Below are 17,229 nucleotides of genomic sequence, written 5' to 3'. Positions count from 1 at the left end.
AGAAGCAATTCCTGCTTTGCTGCATCGTCACTAATGAGTAAATTCCACATTAGTTATTCCTCCAAACAAAATCTTTATTGGTGATCTGATATAGAAGACACACACACATACATACATACATACATACATACATACATACATACATACAATGATAAGGTATCTAAAGGACCAAATAGCTTTAACTTAAACCAAAGAAAATGCAGCATGAGCTGCTCGAATAATACGGATTAGGTCTGACACTGGGCCATTCAGCATGGTAATGCTTCAGACGGAGGGGTCATTAACAGAGCTAATGTGATCCAATGCGCTTTTATGTAAAATGATCGTAACATGTAGCCCTGTCAATGGGTTTTTTGGCCTAAAGCCCTCCTGAACAACCATAGACTAAATCAAAATCCTTTTATTTGTGATTTGCTTACCTTTATAGTCAAAGACCAGGCTTAATTTGTAGCAAGGCAACCAGACCAAGAGATCTTAAATTCAGTGCACAGTAACAGAGGAAAAGCATGCAACTAAATTATAATGAGTTTGTTTCAGTTTGATTTAATCATAGAAACTAAAACCTATCAAACAGTTAAAGCCTGTTTTTGTACTTCTGCAATGATCTTAAAAGGTTATTCTAAAATAGATTATTTTATGATATAGAATCAGCTAAATCGTTCATAGCATATAAACTACTATTTTTGCCCTGACAATACATAACTGTGCTAGAAGAGAAAGTAGGCAATACCTGACATATTCCATTAAGCCTGAACACTGCTTCAGATGTTAAGATGACGTTTCTCCAATATTATGGCGAATCGCCTCTCGGGCTGCATTATGAGTGTGGTGAAGTGACAGGGACTGAGTCAGTACAGCTGTGACTATAGAAACAAAACTCACTACTAATAAATAGTAACCCCAACATCACTCTGCGTCATCTCCGGCCTCCTCATCGCTTATGCAGAATGCAGGCTTCAAATGCAGCAAACCAAACCCAAAAAATGTAAAAGTGAAGAGCTAATTAAGTGATTTCCTACAAGTGGATGCTCCCTGCATAACATGTGACTAAGAGTGAACGGCAGCAGTTACGAGGCGCTAAACCTGCGTCTAAGGCAGAACTGGAGGTGCGCCTTTTCAGCCGACCCGCCGCGGCTAGTCAAAGTTGAGCACGTTGCTGCTGTCGAAGTGTGTGAGCACGTGCTTCTCAAAGAGCTGCTGGTCGCAGTCCAGGGGGAACTGCTCGCTGCACATGGGGCAGACCTTCCAGTGGCTCTCCACGTGCTCCTCAAACTTGGACTGGTCGTAGTGTGGCGGGAAGATGACCTCGCACAGCGGACAGCGCTTCTGCAGCTCCGCGCTGGGGGAGGGGCGAGAGGTACAGGAGGAATGATGTGATGAGAACAAACAGGGGAGGCTTAAGGGACTGGCGGAACGTGAAAGAGAATATGGGTGTGTGTGTGTGTGTGTGTGTGTGTGTGTGTGCGTGCAATAAGCTGTTTTGATGATGCTGGAACAGCAGGCGGGCAAAGGCAGTAAAACAGCATGTGTGTGTCAGGCGATGTGGGTGGTCTGTCTAGCAATTCCAGCCACAATAGACGTCTCCTGCAGAGGTCAGCAGAACGAGAGATAATGCCATTTCCCTGAGAACAGCAGCAAGAGAAGCGCACGTGTGCTTTACCTGGATTCAAAGCAGAAGGGCGTGTCGTTTAGGAAGTTGGTGGGCGGGTCGTTGACTGCAGGCTGATCATCGGCCTGCTGTGGAAAGCACGCAGGTAAAACACCTCGTTAGTTGGCACACGGGGACAAGAACCTGCGCCTTATAATCAGTGACTTTGGTGGCAACATCCATGTGATCAGTGGATCAGGTGACCACTAATAATGGTTGGTTAGAGGGCGCCAAAGCTCTGACCGGCCGCGGAATAGGGTGAAGCAGAACAAAACTGTCGACTAGCCAAAGTTCAAACTACCCATGTCAAATATCCCCAACCACACTGCCCTAGCAATCACAGTAACTGTGCCCAAATGAGGTGATTACGTGGATGAATGAACAGGTGGCCATGGGGGAGGTTTTTTTTGGAACGCAGAGGACTGTGGTTTGTGCGGGGGAGGGTTTGGGGACTCACAGTGATCGCCTGCTCCTCAGGCTCCTCCAGGCCATCCGGGCGGCTGAGGTTGCGTGCAGGCTGGCTGCATACCACGTTGCTATCCCAGGACGGAGGGCCGGTAGGAGGCAGCCTGGGCATGTGCTCGTCTGAGAATTCCCCATCTGCGCTGTCTGGACCGACACACCCGAGAGCGTGAGAGGCCGCGGCGAAAGGGACACCTGCACGCGCTGTGACAGTGCTATTAACAGACCTAGCAGGTAGCGAAACATGTGGGATGGCATACTGACCCCTGGTTTCAGACAAGTAGGGGTTGCCGAACATCAGGTCTGTGGGGCGCTGGCCCACCAGGAGAGGAGAGGGCGTGTCCTGGGGGTATGGCAGCGGGTACTGCAGGAAGTCGTCCTCTTCCTCACGGCTCGTGCTTCTCTGCAACTCCTTATGCCAAAAGACACGTTTACTCAACGTCTGCGAACTGCCACATAAGTAAGAAACTCCAAATTAAATCGCAACACTTCTTAACACGTCGTTTAAATTCAAACGCTTCAAATTTAAGTGTCAGTTAAAAGTTTTACTGCGTTTCGGGACGGCCAAAAGGGAGCGAAACTGAAGCAAAGACTGAAGACTTGAGATCTAGCAGCAGATCTTTTTTTGTTGTTTTAATTGACGGTGGTTCCGATTTCCACCAGTTTCCCCCACTCTCCATGTTTAGCTCCAGACAATACATCACTCACCACAGCGTTTTAGCTGCAGCACCGTGGACGCACTAGCCACCCTCATACACATTTTAATTAGCCCCTTAATTAAAACCTCCTCCGTTTGTTCAAAGGGACACAGGCCTCTGCTTTTTATTGAAGTTTTCAGCAGGCGCCAATTTCATTTACAGTCTCAACCTCAAATTGGGTGGTTTTTTTTTTTTTCTGCCAGAACGCCAGGCTTTTGCGCTCGGGTCGCCTCTCTGCAGTTAAGACTTTGGCCCCGCCCCCTTTTGGGCCGCTGTGCATCCCTCACTGTGGTCCAGAGCCCGTGAACGGAAAATACGGCCCTGCTGGCACCGGCGTTCAATTAGAGAGATACGTTAAACCCAAACCAGAGCCCGGGAGGGAGGCGGAGGGGAGGGCAGTGTTCCATGGGCATTTTTAGATTGGCACGAGTCTATAAAAGAGAAAACCCAACGCGCGCACCCCCTCCAGCTTCTCCTTCTCTTTGGACAAGGCCGCCAGGTTGTCCTTCAGCTCCTTCAGCTCACGGCCTTTGGCTGCCACCTGGCTCTGTGTGAGGAAGAGGAGAAGATTGGCACGACGTTAGCAAAGACGCACAAGCCAAAGCGACGTGCGCTATAGCAGGTTAGTGTGGAAGGGAGAAACATCAGGAGGGGAACCCTAAACAACAATCTCCTAATGGGCGAGCGGGAACAGTAACTTCAACCTGATTTTCCCGCGTCACCGCCGATGTGGCACGAGTGGACGGCAAGGCTAGGGTCACGTTACGGTGCCTCAGCGGGTACAGGGAAGACCCCCGTATGACGGCCGGCCGAGCGCACACGAGCTGCCCTGCCTCCGGAACCTCGGCCCGTCTTTCTCGGGCTCTCGTGTAAACAGCAGTAAAAAGCTGTCTCCTGCTCGGCACGCTCATAAATCCCCTCCGTCTGTGCAGCCGGGATAGTGATGAGGTAGCGCTCCCCGGAACAGCAGCTCTGAGTCAAAGCAGCCGTAGACAGAGAGGCGGCCCGGCACAAGCTCAGCTACAGTCTGCATTATTGACATCATCAATTTGACATCATCTTAACTGCACCAATTAGAGACACAGCTCTCTCATTAGTGCATGACTGGGTTTCTGCTCAAGTTAAGTGTGTAGCAAGGCTCGAGTACGCTTGGCTGCATACCAGGGGAATGGTATACTCTCAACGAGTCACGCCAGGCTACTGGAACAGACAAGTCTGAATTCACCCAGTCACGCATGTTACTTGGCCTACGCTGACCTTGTAGCGATCCTCCTCGGAAGCCAGTTGCAGCTTTAGGCTTTCATTGGCCTTCACCTGCTCCTTCATCTTCAGCTCCAGCTTCGCCAGCTCGTCCATCAGCACGCTGTTGCGCTCCTTCTCCTCCTGCATGGGGCGGGCAGGGGAGGAAATGTGCACGCGGTTGAATCGAACCGACTCTACAGAAAATCGGCAGAGCAGACTAAAACCCAAACGCGAAAGGTGCCTCACACTCAACATCTGTTTGCACTTCCGGTACTTCTCGGTCTTCTCGGACGCCTCCTTGCTGATGCCCTTCAGCTTGCCCTGGATGATGGCGTCCAGCACGGTGTCAGAGGAGCCAGGGCTTCCTGTCTCGCACGCACGCACGCACACACGCACACACATTTCTGTTGTGGTGCTGGAAACCTCCTCCTGCGGGAGGCTGCCCATCTTTCACTTACCCAACATCAGTAATCAGATGTAGGTCACACCGCGTTGCAATTACACACACGACCCAAAGCAACCAAGGGCAATAGCAGAGCTATAATGGCCTGTGACTGAATGATGTGTTTATGTAGACTACATGGATGTTTACCTGGCACTGACGCCTCTGGGCCGGCAGACAAAGGACCAGCTGCTGTCTCTGAACCTGGACTTCTCTTTACCTGAGAGAACACAATGTCCTGTTAGCACTTCACTAGTTGCTGGAAATGGAACCTGGTGCATTGTCGCAGCCTGATGACCATTACACGAGACTGGAGGGTATTGCATAAATGTTTAAAGGGAAACTGTAAACATGGGGCCAGTTTACCAGACATGGATTACGCCTAAGATTGTGCCAAAGACAAACCACAATTAGAAAGCCTTTTTTTAGCCTTGATTTGGATCTGGGGCCCACTGTGTGTAATGTATTCATGTGCATTGAAATCTTGACTAGCTGCGCGGTGTGTACTACGCTAGATGATCAGGACTGATGGAGCCCCGGGAGGCGTTCGCTCACCCCTTGCTGCTCGGAGAGCTTGACCACCTGTTTCTGCAGCCTCTGGCACTCCTTGTACTTCTCCTTATAATGTTCTGCAGCCATCTGTAGCCTGAGCTTCAGGTCCTCCACCTCCCTCTGCAGCTCGGCCACCACCGAACCCTCCAACTCCCTACACTGCTCAGAGATGTGCACGAGTCACACGGATGTAGCGACAAGGGTTTGGCTGACGTTGCCACCTAGACCCCCAGGATGTCCGGATGCCGCCAAGGCGGTCCAAGAGGTCATGGCCAGGGCCCCACTTACCGCCTCCTGCTCGGCGGAGCTCCTCATCTCCTCCAGCTGCTTTTCCAGGCGGTCGGCCTCGGCCCGAGCCTCGGCCTGGCCCTGCCGCAGCGATTTGGCCTCCAGGCGTGCATGATAGAGGTCGGCGATGCCACGGTCGCGCGCGCTCGACGAGTCGCGCAGCTCGGCGGACAGCATGGCGGCCTGCTGCTGGGTGGCCTGCAGCTGCTCCTCCTTCTGCCGCAGCTGCTCCCGCAGGGCCCGGCTCTCCCCCTGAGGACAGGAGCGCACGGTAAACGCGCGCGCGCCAAGCGAAGACTCCGCATCTGGGAGCACTACCTCCACACGTAACTACAGAAGCAAAAACACTGCCTTTCCACCTCAACAAACTAATTACTGGGGACCGAAATGCTGCCCCCCAGCCCCCCCCAAAAAAAACCAGCTTATATTTTGCTAAATGGGAGAAAGGTATGCACTTGGCCGGAGTGACCAGGAGGAGCAGGTTACCGAGGGTGAGCTGTTGGCCAATAACTGGCGGTGCTGCTTGTCTTTCTCAGCCAGGCAGGCTTTGGCGCGGGTCAGCTCCTCCCTCAGCTGGGCGATAGTGTTCTCCTTATTCACGTCCACCGATCTCAGCATCTGCAGCTCGGCACTCAGCTTGGTGTTCTCCAGCTCCCGATTCTTCAGGTGAATCTGAAGCGCGCACGTGCACACACAGGGCAAACCGTTAAAAGGCTGGCTCTCTCAAGAAGACTCCAAGTCTCCACTGTGCTGGCATTCGCACGCAAGAGCTCACTAATTATCACCAGGCTGCATTTCTGCTTTGCCGGGAAGCGTACCTCCAAACTGAAATTATGACAACTGTAAGACAACACGCAGGAATGGGGCTAACCCCCACCGCCGGTGGCAACAGCAATTAGGTGTGGGGCAGCATGTGTTTCCGTAGATAGGGAGTCGCGTCACGCCTAGTTCTCAGTGCCCGCCACAAAAAAAAAAAAAGGAAGCGCTTCCTGTGTGAACAGAGACAGAGCCTGGCCTGTTCACAGACATCAAGTAACCGGGGGGGGGGCATGAATAGAGCTCAGACCCAATTAAGGTCTGCACCAGGAATATCAGGGCGTAGATTTATTACGCCTGGTGAAAATAGGCCACCTTTGTTCACTTTCTCTAAACACCTAAAAAAAATCCTGGCAAGCAGTGAATACAGCCAATAAAAGGCAGAGGCTGGTTTGCGTGAAGACGTTAAAGCGGAGGGCGGCCGTGCTACCTTGTACAGCTCTTTCTCGTCCTTCTCATTCTTCAGCTGAGACTCTAGTGCTTCCTTCTCCACAGTGAGTTTCTTCACACGATCCTTCAGGCTGAGGGCCAGAACATAGACAATCAAAGCAATTACACAGAAATTCCTAGCCATGCATGCTCACACCAGCAAATGAAAACACCTAGCAATTTAGGGCTTGGTTTGGTTTTTTTTGCAAACTTGCTGAAGATAAAACCAGAGCCCAGGGATGGAGCCATTCTCCGGCAGAAGGAACCCGGGCATTTGCGCGCGGCAGGCCGCGCTTCCCACAGCGAGCAGGCGTGTTGGCAGACGCACCAGTCCAGCTCCGTCTCCTTCTGCAGGCCCTTCTTGGTGACCCCAATCAGGTCCTCCTCCAGCTGCAGAAGCCGCGCTGTGCTGTCCTCCAGCCTCCTCTTCACCTCCTCCCTCTCCTCCTGCAGGCTCTGAGCGGAGAGCTGCAGCTCCTAGCACAAAGCCAGATGCATGTGAGTAATAGTAGTATTACTATTCTTTTTTGATGTTTTTAAACGCACAGAGTGCACAGGAAAGTGGTAGCTTAGTGGTTAAGGTACTTGACTAATAATCAGAAGGTTGCCAGGTAGCCACTGTTGGGCCCCTGAAGAAGGCCCATAACCCTCATTTGCTCAAGTTGTATTCAGACATAGTTGTAAGTCGCTTTGGATAAAAGCGCCAGGTAAATGCCGTAAATGTAAACATAAACCCTACAGTATCAAGCAGATAACAAGCAGATAACAAAAAGATCAAGGCAACATCAGAAAGCAAAACCATTCTGGAAATACTTGTCATCCACTAAATCACTTTTTAAACACCATACTGGGATTAGGGTGAGTGATGTTTTTAAAGCCCTACTGAGTATACATCATGTAGAACTGTAATTATGAAAAACGTAGAGCAGGATCCAACAGACTCTATAAAGATACCGGCCAGATCGCTTACAAATCCGTTACTGCTAGGGTCACCGATACAGTACGCTTCATCGGTAAAATCTTTTGGAATTATTATAGCAGCACATAAAACAACACATAAATGTGTTGTCATAAAATTAGCAGCCACAAACAAGTGGGCAGGCCAGCCGTCCGAACTGTGCGTCCCACTGGTCCTCGTGCACGTCCCTCTCTGCTGGGAGAGCCGCCTTAAAACTGTGACGCTAATGGAATTCATGTCATCCACGAAATCGATTTTTTTTTTTTTTTTTACAGCGTGGAGACCCTACAGATTATGGAAAGGCTCACACTAGAGGGTGCTGACAAACTGCACTGGACGTGCACTCGACACTCAACCGTGATCTCTACAAGAGGGAATAATATGAGCAATGACTGGTGTAAACACACGGGTCAGCCACTTTTTGATGTGATCCAATTTAGCATGATGCAACAAAAAAAAGCCCCTCCTCTTCCTCCTCACTGATGAAGGGGGGTGGGGGGGTGGGGAGAGAATGGGGAGGCCGTTCGCAACATTCGTGCGGAGGGCGGGTGTGCCCTGCTCGCTCACCTGCACCTCCCTCCTCAGCTGGGCGCTGCTCTCCCGCTCCTGCTCGCACTCCTTCTGCAGTCTGTCCCTCTCCTCCATCAGCTCTTCCTTCTCCTTTTGCAGGAGCGCCAGGCTCTTCAGCAGCTGCTCCTTCTCCACGCGCACCTCCTCCATCTTTTGCTGGCAGGAAACCGAGGGCGGACAGACACGGCACCGGTGAGCGCGACTGTATGTCTAGTCATGGCCGGGTTCTCTTAGCCCGAGCTGTCCGAGCAGGGTCGACGCGCTCGTCGGGCTAGAGAACGCTGGCCAGCGCCTCTGGAAGTTAGGGAGAGAGGCGCTCACCTCCAGGTAGCTGGCCTTGGTGGTGACGACCAGGATATCTGATCCACCCTCGTCCTCCACGGTCAGCAGCTCCTCTTCAGTGGGGCTGTTGGCACGGAATTGGAAAGGGGTGCTTGCCCCGCGGATCTCTCCTTTATGCGTGACGTAACAGAACTGGTAGAACTCTCCGTCATCATTAGGAACATAGTAACCTGGAAAAACACCAACATTCAAGAAGTTACGCAACATGAAAAGGCGTTTGGATGGACCGATTTCACCAAAAGCCCATATATACTAGAACTCTCTCTAGAGAAAGAAATTCATTTACTATTGTATTAAACATTTAGTATCTCCAATTCAAATTCTCGTGGTTTACAATTCACATGTGCCAACTAAAACTAAGCCACCTCAATTGTGAGCATACCAGGACATACCAGTGAACTGCCATCATGCCTTTTACAATTCCAGGATGGGACCTAAACCTCTGCAGTTAAACTGCCCATCAACACTCAGGCACTCTAACAGGGAGGCCCAGTGTTTCATATTTTACTGCGTCCGTCATATGGATGTGAAAAGCGGAGGGGGCGCACGCATCTCGGTGCCGCGTTCGTGTCAGGGACCAGTTACACAAAAGCATGAAATACTATTGCTACCTTGAAAAACCACCGATCTGTTAACTGCGGTGCCTGGCGAGTAGTCCTCTGGCAGAGGAGACCACAGGAAGGTGTAGTAGTCCCGTGCTGTGCTCCAGCCAACCTGCGAAAGACAAACAAGGTTCGTATCCTGATCACACGAAACTGAAATGGGGACTGCTTGAATCACTGGAATCACAATTTTGGCTTGTGCGACATTTACATGTAAGAAGATTTGTTATTGTATACTTTGTGTCCAAACGCAGATGATCCAGATGAGCGTTCTGTGGGTGTTTGGAGATATCAAAGCAGTCGCATGGTCCAACAAGTGATCAATTTTAGTTTAGTCAAATCCATAGCAACCTTTAACCTTTAACCAGGTCATATAGAGGGTTTAGCCTGATACAACAGACTTCCCATTCGGTGAAATACCTCATCACTGTGAACTCTTCCCCACACCCATCAGAAAGGCCATAAAAAGAACAGGACTCAACAAGTTCATTCCATATGAGTGGTCTGAGTGTTTGTGTGTGTGTTTTGTGGCCTGCATACACACACGTACATGCATACACAAACACACGCGCACATACGGAGGTTCTCACACACGCGTGCGCACCAGCTAATTTAAACACAATAAATGGCATGTTCAGGCGGCAGTGGTCCAGCCCGCTGTTGGACACTCTCGTTTGCATCGCCGTAAGGCTTCTCAGCGTCTGAGTCGGGCAGAATGCTCGGCCATGTGAGTGCGTCCGTGATCCGGAAGGAGAGTTCCAGGGGCACGTCTGCCCAGGCTACCGCTAGTGCCATGCCTCATGAACATGTTCGATCGAGGGAGCACAGCTACAACTCAGCCTGAACAGGAAGAAGAAAATAGGTGAAAATTTTACACATACTTCAAAATGGAAACCAAAATGTAATTATATGAATTTTATGTGTTGTTAACTGATGGCTGATGAGGGGGTGTACAGAGAATACATCCATAACTTCAACCCTTTGCCATAAAGCTGTCAAACAAAATCAGCCTCACGTCTGACTGGCTGCGATTCCAAATACATACACACACGCACACGCGCTAAACAGGCCTGCTCCCTGCTGTTACTATCCAAATAGGAAACCTATAGCGTCAGGGAGGTAACACATCTGCGCACGCACACACACACGGGCCCAAAAACGCACAGTCACCGCTGAGCGGGCACGGTTAAGGGGCTACTCTTGCTGCGCCGCACCGCAGATCGGAACATCATTAATGCCGCTGGAATCCCCAGACCGTACCAAGCGGAGTAGCCTTAGGTGCTGCAGCCGTAAAGAGCAGGAAGCCATTAAAAGCAGTGTCATTACTGCGCGTTGGACACGGCGCATTCATTAGGCCTGCTCGGGGTTAGAGGGGGCAAAGCCCCAGCCCCTGCCTGCCTGCCAGCAGGGAGAGAGAAAACGACCAGCAGGAGGCCACGTGACGTTGAGGGAGGGTTTTGGCACAGATTACAATGTGGTGATGGGATTACAAGCACCAAGACATACAGTACATGCAAGTTGCCCTGGCGTAACATTTGAGATTGAACTAGGTTTCATGGTACGCTTCCTAAATAAATAAATAAATAAAAGAATTATAACTGCTCACTTCCTTAAATAAGTGCACACTAATTAGCCTCTGAAAAGGAACACATGCACATCACATATCTGTACAAAACCTGCAGCAATGCCACCTCGCTCGTCCTGTATTACATGTTGGACCTGTCTCCTGTGTTTGACATGACGTGTAAAAAAAAAACACATGTAAGTGCAAATAAAACCTTGGTGTACATGCATCCTGGTGCCCATCAGGCTAATTTGTAACGTGGCCAACATCAAATCTGAATGCGTTTAATGACGACGACTCCGCTGTTTATGTGTTTAATGAATGTGTTTAATGACGACTCCCACTCAACTCTCTCCGTTTTGTGAAAAATAGATAGCTACTTATATTTGGGACTTTGCGAGTGCTCTTGGATAAGTACGTTAGATGACTAAATATATGCAAAAAAAACACACCCATAAAGAAAAACATCAAAAGCGGCAATTGTTGCTTTGTTACATGAGGGTGAACGTTATTTACCAACAGAATGCGGTCAATGGCAAATGGGAAAAATATTTTGAGCATGATCACGTAGGAAGAAGTACAGGAGTGAAGGGAAGTTCCTAACTCTCAGTCAGAGAGAAACACAGACTTGAGTCTACCTGCACCGGTGAGGGGAACATATATCAGGCCGCAATGCCGATCGCTGCTCCCTCTCTGACAGGATAATTACAAAGTGCTGTGCACCTTCTCCACCCTGATGGCGTGTCCCAACACTCCAAATATGACTTTCAGAAATTTTCAAATTAGGCCTTTTGTGAGCAGTCCAAATTCAAAAGGCTACGGGGTTTCGTTGTGCAAGACCATAAAGCAATGGTTTATTAACTCAGAGGGACAGAAGCAAGTGAAGAGCCCTATTTGAGATGTGATACCGAGAGGGACTACGGTCCCAATCCACTCTGAAGACAACAAAAATCCTTAAACGTAATGGTGGCTTCAAGGATCGCACGTCTTCCCGATTTGGGTGGTGGACTGTGGTAAGTGGAGGGAAAGTTCCCAAAAACTACACAACACAAGTACTTCCTCTTCAGGAAACAATTATTAGCACAAGACAGGCCGTACAAACAGAGGGCAAAACAACAGCTCTGACTGAAGCCCGGACATCGCAGACTCCCCCGCTGAACACCAGGGGGCAATAACATCCTACTGGCAGCCTCCAGCCACAACACGGCTCCGGGCAAGTGACTCATGTAGCAGGTATCCATCATGCCACTGTCAAGAGTTTGGCACGACACCCGCTCGTCTGTCAGTGGAGTCTCGGCCATGTGAAGGATTTATGGACTGTGTGGTGTTCCTCCCCAGATTTCGCTCTTGCATCGAGAGGGCCTGCACTCGCTGCAGAACAACACAAAAACATGCCTCCCTCCGGGGCACCGGCATGTGCTGTGTGCCATGAAACAAGAGCCTGGAGAACAGGCTTCAATCTCCAGTCAGGATTCCTCATAGAGGCCAGTGAGCCCGAACGAGCCAGAAGGGCAGCGGTTGCAAGGGATCAATTATTCTGCAGGAACTTAGTCCGCCCCTGTTCGCCTTTCTGACCTGGCGGTCATTTGTCTCCATTTTGTCCGTGCCCTTTGCGTAATGCGCTCTAGCTTGTGAAGAACTACCGATAGGGCTTTCATACATCACACGTGTGCTTTTATGAATAATAACGGCTTGTGTGCGCGCGGGAGCCAAACGGCCGGAACTCAGCGTTTTTCAGTGTGCTAATCCGAAGGCCGCTAATTAAGAACACTGCCTACTATGCAACACAGTTGCAGAGAACCAGAAGCCCCCCATGACAGCTCGTTGTAAAACTGTTTCATCAAACTCCAGCACACAGACACACACACTCACAAGCTCTAAACGGCCTCTTTGATCTCATCAGACCTAAACCCAGACACCGACTCTTGCCTGTCACCATCCTTCCTTCCATTTCCACAGCCATTAAGTCAGCCCGTTCCCTCTCTCTGTGTATCTAGCAGTAGTCGTCTCAGCTTTTTTTTTTTTTTAAAGGGTTTTCATTTCTTCTTTCCCAGCAGCAGCTGTGCAGAAACTCCGGTAGGCAGAACAAGCCAAAACAATAAACTTACTATGCCAGCACTCATAATTCATCTCTACACGTTCCCACAGCCAAGCTACGATAACTCACACGTCACAACACAAAGTGTTCACATACACCTCAAGGTGATATGTTGCACAGTACCAGCATCAAGCCGCCACATATGAAATATTAATCAAGTATCAAAGAATAAGAATGATGTTTTCACCTCATAAATTGAACTGATTCCTTCCATGAAATATAAGACACATGCATACAAATACATGGAACCCTAAATTATTCTTATAGGCCACCATACAAAAAAATACAACTGACAATTTAATTATCCTTGTAATTGTCTTTTTTGTGTGGTGCCCCATAGTACAGCAGTTAAGGTCACAAAACAGTTTTGATGCTCTACAACCAATTTCTGCACACATACACTTACCTGAAGGCAGTATAAAAGTTACAAACCTGAACCCCACAGGGTACCTTATCATAAAACACAGATGCAGTTTGCAGTAGCATCAGTCAATGTTAACCAGGTGTGTTGATGCTGGAAAAAAGTTTATCTGGTCAAATGAACTGCACCAGCGAGATCAAAGGGATGTCGCAAAAATCATAAGGCAATGGACACATCATGCACAGCCAGGACTGTTCAGGCCCAAGGGAAGATACCGTGCAGGATGTACAGGTCAAATCTAGATACATTAGTTGCTTTAATAGCTGCAGATCAAAGCCTTAATCCTCGAGCACACCTTAACATCGCAGGAGAACGCATTCCGTCACTGAGGGCCACCATGTGTGTCTATTGATGGATAATTTCAGCAAGACGACACCCCGATTAATAATGCAAGAATGTTCCTGCAGTGGTTCGAGGGATGTCCAGGTGAAATGGTCTTAATGCCCTAGCTACCAAAACCCACTGATCACCTCTGGAGTGAACACAATATCCACGGACGATGTCACTCACACACCTCAGGCTTGTCTGCTTGGTCGGCTTTAACAGCAGGACAAAGGACCTCTGTTAATTCACTGGCTGTTGAGTGCCTGTTATATAGTCAGGATATACAGTCAATGTCTGTCATCGGGGCCAAAGGCCGTCCAGTGCGCTGCTAAACAGAGGTCTCCATTTTCTGGTCAGTGAGTTTATAAAGAAGTCAGACTTGTAACTGTACACTAAATCTGCAAAAGCAAACATGACAGTGTAGTAAATGTGCATCGCTTGTATTTTGTAGGATGTCACAAGAGCACAGGTGTTCCACTGCCCTAAGATCATTTCAAACTTAAGACGCTCTAGGAAATGGTTGAATCCCAATTGAATTTACTATATACTGAATAAGGGATCAGTTTGAGACATTCTCAAATGTATTTCAACATTTATATTTATTTAAATTGCTAGTCTTCAAACAAATGCATAGGCCTGTTTAACTGAATGAAAAAGTAGTTCAAGACACTCGGTTTTAGTCACTTTTCCATCCTTTATGACTCAAGCCCTTATATGCTCATTTTCTAATTAGAAATTCCAAATGAAATCGACAACATTCAATAAACATTTATAATATTGCTAAAAAAAGGTTTCAAACCCCCTTTTTCAACTGAATATAATCACACTGATAACATGGAGAGAACATTTAATTTGAACACATAACAGTTTTACACACACCGGAATTAAGGTGATAAAGGCTCCCGGTAAATTATCTCCAGCATTGGACTGTCAATGCACCTTTCCCAAAGATGCTGAACTCACTGTTACATGCATAGGCTGAGTTATAAAAAACCCTTTGTTGTAAGCATCAGAGAGGGTTATTTGCACCTCTCTATGATTACCTTGCTCTGGTAAAAGTACGGTTTTGTATGAGCCAACACAAAAGAACATTATCTGGAGAGCCAAACATTGAAGCCTTGTGTTTATGAAAACATTTTATTTGCCTCAACCCAAATGATGGGTGTCAGAAAACGAATTAATCGTGACTGTGGAAACACATGACCATGAAACATTATGTCGGCTCAAATAATCATGACGAAATGGACTTTCACTTATAAACAATTTCTGGTTGTGAATATTTTTACTTCATGCACATAGTTCCCTTCCTTCCCATTGGCATTTTGATGATGTGTTTGTAACTGCTGAGGTAACTCATGTAACTTTAAATCTTTAGATTCTTGATGGTACATTGGAAACCAAAGTCAAAGCATATAGCTATCTCTGTGATCAGCATTTTTACAGAAGACCTTTTTTTTTTAAATAAAAAGGGACAGAGTTAGAGGTGACTACCTTGAATATTCCAACCCAATCCTTGGGGTGAGGTGTGATGAACTGCGTGAGAGTGTAGTGGCACTCCAGAGCAGCGTGGGGGAGATAGCTCTTCCCTACATTCTGGAAGATGACATGGGCAAAGTTAGATGTTTCCATGGTGTTGCTTGCTGATATCCCTTCTTGGAATAAGGCCATCTGTCAGTCAGCAGCTGGTCCTGAGGTAGAAACAGAAGAAATGAAAGAGCAGACAGTTTAACTTTAGAAATATATTTTATATGTAGCACTTCCCCAAACTAGACTACAAATAAGGCAGTGATCATAAACACAGATCAGTTTAATTAACTGCATTTGTACATGTACAGTGTCTTTTAAACAGATGATGTCACAAAAATGATGTCACGAAATCTAGGTTTAAATGTATAAAGCTCATTTTTCATTTTAAGAGGCACAAGAACCATTGGTATCCCCCTTTATGTGAAGACTATAATACATAATTTTGAAACCTTGTATCAAACGAAACTATGACAGGGTATACGTTTTAAATGACAGCACAGTCACATGCTGATGACTCAGCATGTAGACGTTTAGGAGGAGCACAAGGTTTGCTGAAATCATTGTTTAGCTTCTAATGTAGACTAATGAATTCTGTTGCAAAGATGGTAATTATTCAGTAAAACTAGAAATCTTTTTCAACAATGAGTATTCCTGTTAACCTATGCTGTCAAAAGTAAAGACTCTTTCAACATTAAAAAACAGTGGACCAATCATAAAAAGACTTTTTAAACAAGCATTTTTAAAGAGGGTGTTTGTGCAGTTCAATGACCATTTTATGCTTCTCTGACATTGAACATACAAACAAATAAGAGTATTTCTAATCATCACTGCACTTGAAAGTAAAAGCATGTAGGCTAAGTGTCCGTGCACTGGGATCATCCACTCGTGATACAGGAAATTCGTGGTGATTGCTACCCCGAGACACATTTATACGATTCAATGGTGTGAACATACATTTATATTCACATGTGTAAATACATTCCTAAATAACGGCGTGACGTCACACACTTATCCTGTGGGTGTGTGTACAATCGACATATATACATTAACATACACACACGTAATGTGAGTGTGTGTGGATTAATTGATTCTCATTCGGATGTTCGCATTCGGATTGTTTCGGTTTTATCGGATTAACAACTCTCGGTTCACATTCACGTAAACGACAGGCCAAACCCTTCGTCCACTTTATAAACATCTAGAGTCTGATAGCATGACTGTTAGATTAGACAGGTTTTCAGCAACCACGCTAAAGCATGATTTAGACAAGCGTTTAAACAGTGACATGAAATTTGCCAATCTAACTAATTTAGCCATCATTGACATCTGATCATTTATAACATAGATAACTTAACATAGATAACTTATAACTGGTGGTCCAAACAGCCTAAAGTTCCAGCAAAAATCGACTACCGTGGGTTCTCGATTTTAGCCGTAATGAGTTAAAAACTGATAACTAAGTACAAAGTTCGTCGCTATTGCATAACGTGAACTAACTAGAGCTAGGTTAAGAAACTAGCTAGCTAGCCAAACACTAACGAACAAGAACAGTATGTGGCTAATAGTAGATAGCGAAAACAAGCTACAAAAAACGACACGTTATTAAAGTTATTTTAGTTCTGCGGTCACAGGCTAACTAAGTTAACGGTCTGAATTAGGAGCCACCTTACTGATTAGCAAGTTGTTTGCGCTGAGACGGGCCGCTCTAATGAGGACAGACATCGTTAGTTATGGGACCAGATTATGCTGCTATACTGTTAGCTAAACTAGCTAACCTAGCTGGCGAGCTGTTATTTATGTTCGCTGCTGGTTAGCGTTTCATCCTACTCGGATTGAAACAAAAAAAAAGGTTTTGAATACGCTTACACTAACTGCGTATTTTTGCTGTACGGGGAATAAATATGCGATTAACGGTAAAAACGAGTAAATGTCGACCTACCTCATTGTTAGACAACGAAAAATCCTCGATAATGTTATTGACGCACTTTCAAGAGCCCGTGCATTCCCCACTCGGCTTCCCGGAACTCGACAACAACGAACGTCATTTCCACTCGCGTCTCCCGTTTGGAGACGCTATTATGACTCCATTTACTTGTAGATTTATGGTTCTGATTACTTTCAGCGATGTGGAAACGTATTCCATGACAGTGTAGCTGCAACAATATTCTAATCTAGCAATTTTGTGACATCTGAGATGAAAATCGAGGCTTTATAAATTACAAGTTATCCGATAAAACAAAGTAGCG

General features: G+C 47.1%; 1 protein-coding gene across 2 annotated transcripts; it reads right to left on the bottom strand.

Annotated features, from left to right (window-relative positions):
* Positions 1 to 53: 53 nt before the first annotated feature.
* Positions 54 to 17,079, bottom strand: tax1bp1b (Tax1 (human T-cell leukemia virus type I) binding protein 1b). Of its 2 annotated transcripts, XM_035531170.2 has the most exons (18): positions 16,923 to 17,079; positions 14,948 to 15,144; positions 9,059 to 9,161; positions 8,427 to 8,617; positions 8,103 to 8,261; positions 6,906 to 7,054; positions 6,579 to 6,669; positions 5,819 to 6,004; positions 5,333 to 5,584; positions 5,048 to 5,203; positions 4,643 to 4,712; positions 4,297 to 4,415; positions 4,066 to 4,191; positions 3,269 to 3,355; positions 2,375 to 2,522; positions 2,106 to 2,257; positions 1,661 to 1,737; positions 54 to 1,339 (listed from the first exon to the last, which is right to left on the bottom strand). In XM_035531170.2, the coding sequence occupies exons 2-18, from the start codon at positions 15,122 to 15,124 to the stop codon at positions 1,135 to 1,137; spliced, it is 2,448 nt and encodes an 815-aa protein (XP_035387063.1). In that variant the 5' UTR covers positions 15,125 to 15,144; positions 16,923 to 17,079; the 3' UTR covers positions 54 to 1,134. The 2 variants fall into 2 exon arrangements, with proteins under 2 accessions (XP_035387063.1, XP_035387064.1); XM_035531171.2 differs by lacking the exon at positions 3,269 to 3,355.
* Positions 17,080 to 17,229: the final 150 nt, after the last annotated feature.

The sequence above is a fragment of the Electrophorus electricus genome, chromosome 14 (genome assembly GCF_041902795.1).
Source record: "Electrophorus electricus isolate QZ-2024a chromosome 14, ASM4190279v1, whole genome shotgun sequence".
In the NCBI taxonomy this organism is placed as follows: Eukaryota; Metazoa; Chordata; class Actinopteri; order Gymnotiformes; family Gymnotidae; genus Electrophorus; species Electrophorus electricus.
Note: the sequence above shows the minus strand (reverse complement) of the source record. Positions and strands in the feature narration are given on the sequence as shown.

Bases quoted from the DNA above. Each gene is read 5' to 3' on its own strand.
- tax1bp1b (XM_035531170.2), bottom strand. From the start codon at position 15,124: ATGGCCTTATTCCAAGAAGGGATATCAGCAAGCAACACCATGGAAACA. The intron at 8,618-9,058 runs GTAGCAATAGTA...GTGTTTTTCCAG, and splicing joins CAGATCGGTGGTTTTTCAAG to GTTACTATGTTCCTAATGAT. The intron at 2,258-2,374 runs GTCAGTATGCCA...GTGTCGGTCCAG, and splicing joins CTACTTGTCTGAAACCAGGG to ACAGCGCAGATGGGGAATTC.